This window comes from Ambystoma mexicanum, chromosome 2p (assembly GCF_040938575.1).
Source record: "Ambystoma mexicanum isolate Mex_15411 chromosome 2p, UKY_AmexF1_1, whole genome shotgun sequence".
Lineage (NCBI taxonomy): Eukaryota > Metazoa > Chordata > Amphibia > Caudata > Ambystomatidae > Ambystoma > Ambystoma mexicanum.
This window is the reverse complement of record NC_090923.1, coordinates 1298677969-1298687294: the sequence shown is the minus strand read 5'-3', so window position 1 is coordinate 1298687294 and position 9326 is coordinate 1298677969. Positions and strand designations below refer to the sequence as shown.

Genomic DNA, 9326 nt, shown 5'->3' with positions numbered 1-9326 from the left:
TCGGGAAAAACCCTTGTAGCTGGGGATCGTTGAGAGTTCCCGACGAGGACTGTCGCGGCTCGTGAGCGTCGGGAGACAATCCCCGGAGGTACGAAGGAGTCGAGGATGTCGGTGTCCGTGTTTTTGCCTCTGACTGTTGATACAAATCAGAAAGGTAAGTGTTCTGTCTTTTATGGTGAAAGATACTCAAAAAGCGGGGAGGAAAGGAATCTCGTACCTTGGGAGGAATTTTAAAAGGTTTCAGGTGTTGGTAACAAGGTGGCTGGCGTTCGGCAGTCTGAGAAGGGATTACTGGAATTCGTTCTGAAGATATACAAGGTAAAGATAAGTAACGAGTACTATTTGACTGATCTAAGAGAGCGGGAGATAAGTAGCGTACCTACCCTAGCATATAATTCCTTCTGTGAGAAGTCGTGACTTCCATGGAAGAGGAGGAGTCTGGGTACTGTAGTTCAAGAGGTGGAATGTGTCTGCCTTTGCTAATACAGAGTGGGAGAGAAAAAAGGTTAACTGCGGGTTCAACTGAGAAGGGGAGAGTTGTGAGAATCGATGAGCTTACTTACTGGGAGGCAAGTGCCGAAATGACTAAGTAAGAGTTGGGTGTCGGGGATGGCTGGCCTGTGAATTGGTCCGCGAGGAGGCAACTAGCGGAACAAGAAAAAAAAAGGATTAAGCAAGCAAAGTAGGAAAAGAAGAAGTTACGTAGAGCGGTCTGGGATATCCAAATGAATCCTAAATTACTCACGGAGCGTGGCTCACGATAGTCGTAGCAACGCGCTGGTCCATCGGTGTTGATGTGGGAAATACTCTTCCGTGCAGACGGGGAGGAGTCACACCCTCCTGATCTGATCGAAAGACTGGACCAGCGCACGAAGGACTGGGCGCCATTTTGGAAGGATAACTTCGCACCCCTTGTACATACCGCCAACGGCGCCACACAGACCAATTCCGCGTCGCACTCGTGACAGAAACTCACCGCGTCTCAACGCGGTTTGCTTCCGGATCGCGTCCTCGCCCCCGCAGCTTCCTGCAGCTGCACCTTACCTGCTTCAGCCTGTTTCCTTGCTTCCTCCCTGGTTTTCCTTGCTGGCTCCCGTGGAGCTTGTCTCTTCTCCCTTCCACTCCTTTTTGTTTCCCCCTGAGTTCTCCTAGTCTTCTTGGGTTCCCATTTTAGGCAGCCTAGGGTTCTGACCCTGCCCTGTTCCTCTCACCCATTGCTTCTGGCCCAGTTCTGCCTTTTGCCTGCTGTCATTTCCAGGAGTCATTGCAGAACACAGCTGTGGACATCATCTCGAGCTTCTGCCTTTTGCCTGCTGCCATTTCCTGGAGTAATTGCTGCACTCAGCTGTGGACAATCATCTCAAGCTTCAGCCTTTTGCCAGCTGCCATTTCTTGGAGTCATTGCTGTAGTATTCAGTTGTGGACAGTCATCATTGTATCAAGACCCGTCTTCCCTGACAGTGCTTGCACTGTCCCGACGTCACGGAAATCAGGGAAGTGCGCATCCGTGACGTTGGGAGCCGGTCCACTTCTGACCCTGTTGATTCCAGGATGAGGGTTGTGCCAGTTTCTCGCGTCACACCTTCTGCATTCATCAGTCGGACAGCCTGGCGACTTCACCACGGTCAACAACCGGAAGTTCAGGTATTCAGCGCCCACGAGACGCTTTCCTTAACAGATTGAGAAGCCTGCCTTCCGACTCCGAGATGGATGAGGCTCAGGAACTTTGGGAAGAGATGCGAGTTCTTCGAGCTGAGATGACTGCGCTCTGCCAAGAGAACATTGGTCTAAGACAGATGGTGGCACAAGGTTCTGGGGCTGCACCTCAGGGTGAAGGAGCTATGTCCCATACCGCACCTATCAAGTTTGACAGAGATTCAAGACGTGTGGCAGAGTTTTGCAACCACTGTAAAATACATTTCCTTTTTAGAGCCTCTTATTTCAATTCAGACAAGGCCAAGATTGGATATTTACTGGGAAACTTGACCGGGAATGCCCTTGCATGGGCAGCCCCCTTGGTGTCTGCCAATAGCCCCATTCTTAATGACTTTGCAGCCTTCGAAAAAACATTTTTGGAGGTTTTTCAATCACCAAATCTGACCTCCGCAGCACAAAACCAATTGATGGACCTCAAACAAGGATCTATGGACATTATAGCCTACATTGCTCGCTTTCATTAATTGGCAACCGATTCTCAGTGGCCTGAAATAACCCAGAAAACTTTGTTTCGAAGAGGATTGAGAGATGAGTATAAGGATGAGTTATTGCACATCCCAGAGCCTGACACCCTCCAGCAACTTGTAGAACAGGTTTTGCGCATTGACCATAGATTGGCAGAACAATGGATGGGAGAAAGACGTCGAGCAGAGCGGATGTTCTCAAGACCACCCAACACTCCGACCGGAACTTCCGGGTCTTCGGACCCCGGACCAGAACCCATGCAGTTGGGAGCCGTGAGGGGTCTGCTGTCTGACGCAGAACGGAAACGCCGAAGAAGTCTGAGACTTTGTTTGTACTGTGGGGCCACCGGGCACTACTTGGGTTCCTGTCCTATACGCCCCCAAAGGAAGTCTGAAAACTAGAAGGCCTGTCGTCTGTAGGAAAGGCAACGACAGGTCCTTACTCATATTCAGTCCTTTCGGACTCCAGTTCCTTGCTTCAGCCCATGCAACCGGCTGTCCTACTGGTTTTGAAGATCTAGCTGACATGGTTAGACAAAGAGGCGGAAGTTCTTGGCTTATTAGACTGTGGGGCTTCCGGAAACTACATTGATGAAGCATTCGCAGCATGTCATGGCATACCTTTGTTCGCCCGGAGAAGCGTCCTGCCCATAGAGGTGATCGATGGGACCCCCTTATCTTCAGGGCCAATTCGTCAACAAACCATGTGCTTACGTATCCAGATCAAGGAACATGGGGAAAGAATCGCCCTGGATGTCATCAGATCACCCTCCTATCCAGTGGTCTTGGGATTGCGCTGGCTTCTTCACCACAATCCAACCATCAATTGGGGAGCTAGCACCTTGGATTTCTCTTCCGCTTATTGCCTCCGTAATTGTTGCTCGCCCGACGTGCCTCAGAATGATATCACCTCCATACCCCTTGCGAGGAGTACTGGTCCACCAGGGTTTTGCTCGTTGTTGCCAATCCCTCAGGAATACGCCGAATTCCAGATCGTGTTTTCCGAGTCTGGGGACATCCCTCTGCCACCTCACAGAACGTTTGACTGTTCCATAGATCTGGTACCTGGTTCTGTGATACCCCATGGGAAGGTGTACGCATTGTCCCTAACCGAGAAGACGGCCCTACAGGAATACCTGTCTGATTGCATCAAGAAGGGACACATTGCCCCTTTGAAGTCACCTGCTGGTTTTCCTCTATTGTTGTGAAGAAGAAAGAAGGTATCCTACGTCCCTGTATTGACTATCGTCAATTGAATGACATCACATGAAAAGATAGATACCCACTGCCTTTAATCCGGAACATCATGGAATCTATTTGAGCGGCCCAGGTTTTTACCAAGTTGGATCTGCGTGGCGCCTATCATTTAATTAGAATAAAAGAAGGTGATGAATGGAAGACGGCTTTTAAGACTCCTTTTGGGCATTATGAATACCGGGTAATGCCATTCGGGTTATGTAATGCCCCGGCCGTTTTCCGGCGCTTTATGGAAAACATCTTTAGCGATCTGATCGGCATCTCGGTTTGGGTGTACCTTGATGATATTCTCATCTTTTCTGCTTCCCTGGAACAACATGTGGGACACATTCGGGAGGTGCTTCGACGGTTGTCCCAGAACCAACTGTACGCTAAGGCAGAGAAGTGTTCTTTTCATCAGGAAAGCATGGAGTTTCTGGGTTATGTGATCAGTGGCAAAGGTATCTTCATGGATCCAGCCAAGGTACAAGCCATTCAGAACTGGACTCAACCTTCCAATCTGAAGTCCCTTCAATGATTTTTGGGATTCGCCAATTTTTATCAGCAATTAATTCATACCCCATTTTTCACAACTCACGGTTCCTTTGACCCAACTAACCAGCAGCAAAGTACCCTTTCTTTAGAATTGGCAGGCCACCAAGGCTTTTGACACCTTGAAGCAAGCTTTCAGCACTGCACCCATTTTGCGTCATCCCAATGACGAGATGCCATACATTGTGGAGGCAGACGCTTCCGATTTTGCTGTTGGTGCCGTTCTCCTGCAGAAGGAATCTGGAACGGACATGGAACACCCTGTGGCATATTTCTCTCGCAAGCTCACTTCTAGTGAACGAAATTACGCAGTAATTGAAAAGGAGCTGTTGGCCATAAAAGCATCATTTGAGGAATGGAGGCATCATCTCCTTGGGGACGGCATTCTGTGGAAGTACGTACTGATCACCGTAACTTACAGTATTTGCGGTCTCTTCAGTGCCGAACCTCTCGTCAAGCCCGGTGGGCCTTCTTTTTCTCCCACTACTATTTTCATATTACGTACATTCCCAGTGCTCAGAACGTGAAAGCCGACGCTTTATCCTGGTCTTTGGAAGACGACGTAAGAAGTGAATGTAAGGATATGCAACTAATATCTCCAAAGCATTTTCTATTCACAGTTTCACCTCATCTCCAGACAATTCTACTGGACACAATATCAGATCCAGCTCGGGAAAGCCTCCTGAGGCAATCTCAGATCACTGAACGTAATGGGTTGCTTTTCTATCGGAACAGGTTATATATCCCCACAATCTCTCTTCGAACTCTTGTACTTCATGGGTTCCATGATTTCCGAGTGGGTGGACATCGTGGGGTAAGAGCCACTCGAGAATTAATATCCAGACAGTTCTGGTGGCCAGGATGGGCCGATGAAGTAGACCGGTATGTCAAGAGCTGTCCTGTGTGTGCCCAGGCTAAGACACCTAGGAAGAGACCACTGGGGTTGCTTCATCCCACGGAGATACCTCCTTACCCGTGGCACACCATTGCGGTCGATTTCATCGTTAAACTTCCCCCATCGGAAGGATATACCTGTATCATGGTTGTTGTGGACTGTTTTACTAAGGCGGCACATTTCGTTCCATTTCCTAGGATACCCACTGCATCTCGATGGCTTTGGCATTTCTTCAGGATGTGTACAGGTTACATGGATTACCAGAAAAGATCATATCCGACCGTGGATCCCAATTCTTGTCATCTTTCTGGCGCCAATTGTGTGGTCATCTCGGCATTCACCGAGCACTTAGTTCGGGTTATCATCCTCACACTAACGGCCAGACTGAAAGAACTAACCAGACCCTGGAACAGTACCTTCGGTGTTTTGCCAATGCCACCCAATCTAACTGGAAGATGCATCTGGTTTTGGCTGAAGTCTCCTATAACAACACAATACATTCTGCTACCGGTCTGAGTCCGTTCTTCTGTTCTTCTGGTCAACATCCTAGGCTTGTGCCTTTTCGTTCCATGCTACCCAGTGCGGTTCCTTCTGCTGATCATCTTTTCGCTACCATTCAAGATCAACACTCCTTGGCACGCAGAACCATGGCAGAGGCACAGGAACACATGAAGCAACGGGCTGATAAAGGGCGAACCCCAGAACCCTCTTTCTGGGTGGGAGATTTGGTTTGGTTGTCCTCCAAGAATCTACCAGTGCGTAATCTACCTACCAAGCTGGTCCCTGCTACTTTGGCCCATTCAGGATTACTAGGCGTTTATCATCAGTAGCGTTTCGTTTACAGTTGCCTCAGTCCTGGCGGGTACATGCTGTATTCCACGTCTCCCTTTTGAAGCCATACGTGGTTGACACTTTTTGGCGGTCTTCCCCTCGTCCTGCCTCAGTTGTTTTCCGGGGTACCCCAGAATTTGAAGTGCAGGAGATTTCCTATTCACGCATAAAACGGGGGGTTCTCCAGTACTTAGTGGACTGGAAGGGCTACCCTGCCTGTGATCGCACTTGGGAACCACATAGTTATGTGCACGCCCCCCGTCTGGTCTGTGAATTCTATCACCGTTTCCCTTGGAAACCTGGGGCACCTGGCCTTCCTGGGAGGGGACATAGTGTTACCACATCACTTACCTGGGGCAGGGGGCACGCCTGTCGGTCCCGGCGTGCCCCATCCTGGCGCTTCTATCCCCGACTTCAGCTGGGGGGACCGCAGCCTTTTGCAGCACTCGCCGCTTCCGGGTTTCCCGTGCCTCTGGACTCGCGCATGCGCGGAAGGCCGTGTTTCGCCCTTCACGCATGCGCCGTCCACAGAGTGCTTGGGAAGCCACAAGCTTGTTTCCCAAGCCTTGTTTTGGGTGCGGCAGCACCCAGGGACAGCACGGCTTGCGTTCCAAGCCTCCCGGGTGTTGCCGCCCCTATTTAAGGGCCAGTGTCTTGAAACTCACTGCGTCTCAAAGCGGTTTGCTTCCAGATCGCGTCCTTGCCCCCACAGCTTCCTGCAGCTGCACCTTACCTGCTTCAGTCTGTTTCCTTGCTTCCTCCCTGGTTTTCCTTGCTGGCTCCCGTGGGGCTTGTCTCTTCTCCCTTCCACTCCTTTTTGGTTCCCCCTTGGTTCTCCTAGTCTTCTTGGGTTCCCTTCTTAGGCAGCCTAGGGCTCTGACCCTGCCCTGTTCCTCTCACCCATTGCTTCTGGCCCAGTTCTGCCTTTTGCCTGCTGCCATTTCAAGGAGTCATTGCAGCACACAGCTGTGGACATCATCTCAAGCTCCTGCCTTTTACCTGCTGCCATTTCCTGGAGTAATTGCTGCACTCAGCTGTGGACAATCATCTCAAGCTTCAGCCTTTTGCCAGCTGCCATTTCTTGGAGTGATTGCTGTAGTATTCAGCTGTGGACAGTCATTATTGTATCAAGACCCGCCTTCCCTGACAGTGCTTGCACTGTCCCGACGTCATGAAAATCAAGGAAGTGCGCATCCATTACGTTGGGAGCCGGTCCACTTCTGACCCTGTTGATTCAAGGGTGAGGGTTGTGCCGGTTTCTCGCGTCACACCTTATGCATTCATCAGTCGGACAGCCTGGCGACTTCACCACGGTCAACTACCGGAAGTTCAGGTATTCAGCGCCCACGAGACGCTTTCCTTAACAGCCTTTAAGAATTGCATGAGGTCAGGTCTTTCCCTGGTTTTGGCAACAGGACAGTCACCGAGACTCTCATTGATGGCGCAAACCTACCGGAGGTCCAGAAAGAGTTAAACAACCTCACCAGTGGGGGAACCAATATATCCCTATACTTTTTATAGAAGGGGCCGAGAAGCCGTCTGGCCCCGGGGTTTATTTTTTCATGATTTTATAGCCCACTCCACTTCCCCTGGAGTTATTAGTGCTTCTAGGCCTTCAAAAGATACCAATCACTCTGGCACTCCTTCGTGGATTCCGCTCTATGTCATCACTCGTTATGGCGCGGTTCTGTGGCCGTGCTGCCCTGGTCAGTGGCCACACATCCTGTCCAGCCTCAGGTCCATGTCTTTTGTCCTTCTCCTTGTCGGGGATACTCTGCTCGTTTGGTGGTTCATGATCTTCGAGTTGTCTGGCGTCATCTGTGGTGCTCTCTTCCCTTTGTCCAAATAAGTCTTGTACCAGGGAGTTCCATGCGAGTATCTTATGTCGTCTCTCCCCCTCGCCCCTCTGAATCGCCCTTGTCCACACTGCTGTCTCCGCTACCTACCATTTCTTGAGGTCGGCCCACCATGAGTCTATGCTCGGACCCTAACTGGAGTTCCATGCTATTGCTATTTTATTTTGAAATGTTTTTATTGGCATTTGTAGATAACATTTAGCATTTTGTGTCTCGATTTGACATCCTTGTCATGCATACATGTGCTAACGGGTCAACATCAACTAGTGATAATATAACAATAACAAACAAACAGTCTTCACCATTTAAGTTGTCTTTTTCTGGAGTGCTCATCAGTCTGCTTTGGAAGGCTCTGGGGTACAGTGCGCCATTACGTTTAGTGGGGGTTAGCAAGAGCCAATTAAGTTCAACCAGTTTTGCTAGCCTAGGTCCCAGCAGGTCTTGAATTGCCCCAGAGTGGGCCTTGTTCCTTCATGTGGGTGTGTCATCCGATGGGTGGAACACATCCCAGATCAGTGTTTTCCAGGCCTCATATTCAGGACTTGCATCTTCCCCCGCTCTGGACACCCCTTCGCTCCATGCTTTAGTTTCAGCCTCTATCCAGTGCTCCAGTTCCCTGTGCCATCTAGTGTATTGTGGTCCTCCTGCAGTCTTCCATACCATTGCAATGGAACTTTCGGCCAGTACACATACCATGTCCATAAGCTTGACCAGATGCCTAACTTTGCCTATTCTTGGGTAGACTCCCAGGAGGCATTCTTTTGGTGACCATTCGTACCTTGTTACCCTGGCTTTTCTGCAAGCCTGCTTTATCTTGGCCCAGAAACATTGTACTTTCAGGCACCCCCAAAACATGTGCAACATTCTGGCTTCCTCTGACCCGCACCAGGGGCATAGTGGGCGTACTCCATTTGTAAATTTGGCTGTCATGCTTGGTGTCATGTATGGTGTCATGTAGGTCCTATACAAGACATTTAGTTGAATTAACCTGAATCAGGCATTTCTGGAGACTTCCCGGGGTTACCCCAGAATTCTCTCCCATTCCTTCTCCGTTATACTGATTCCCAGATCAGCCTCCCACCACTGTTTCAGTGCAGCGCTTTTGGGGTTGGGCCTATGTGCTAGCTGACAGTAGAGCCTAGACACTGGCTTCCATCCATCCCCCAGATTGTGAAGTAACTCTAGCATCGGATCTGTCGCTGGCTCCTGTGCCCATTCTTTCAATTATTTCTGTGCTATCTTCCTGGTTCTCTGATACCAAAGGAACTGGCCCATGGGTAATCCCTCTTTCTCTCCCATATCCTCAAATTCTCTGAAAGCACCCTCCTCATAAGTGTCCCCCCAGGTGTATATGCTGCATCTTTCCCATTGCCGCACAATTGTCAGGTCTGCTCTGATTGCACACTCATCAGCTGCGATCAGGGCCTCAGGTGTGTAGGGGTGCCCCGTCCCAGTAGAGTCAGGGCCCTGCCCCACACACTCCTGCCTAGCGTTACAATCTTCGGGACACTACCCAAGCACCCCAGTGGGACCCATAATGTTTCCTTTAGGTTTGCAGGCGCCACTAATTGTTTTATCAGCCTTGTTTCCGAGGTGGTCTCATCCGCAAGCCTCCTGGCCACGAAGCTAAGTTGTGCTGCCAGGTAATATCTCTCAAGATCTGGTAACTGTACCCCTCCCTCCTTGTATTGCAACATGAGTGTGGTTGGGGACATCCTGTGTCTAGCAGTACCCCAAAGGAGTTCCCTTAGCAGCTTTTCCAGTAGGTGAAAGAAG

General features: G+C 50.0%; 1 protein-coding gene across 1 annotated transcript; it reads left to right on the top strand.

Annotated features, from left to right (window-relative positions):
- Window positions 1-1706: 1706 nt before the first annotated feature.
- On the top strand, window positions 1707-2180 carry LOC138567886 (protein LDOC1-like). The gene has a single exon (XM_069646382.1). It carries the CDS (start codon window positions 1707-1709, stop codon window positions 2178-2180), a length of 474 nt encoding a protein of 157 aa, XP_069502483.1.
- The last annotated feature ends 7146 nt before the right edge of the window (window positions 2181-9326 follow it).

Bases quoted from the DNA above. Each gene is read 5' to 3' on its own strand.
- LOC138567886 (XM_069646382.1), top strand. From the start codon at position 1,707: ATGGATGAGGCTCAGGAACTTTGGGAAGAGATGCGAGTTCTTCGAGCT.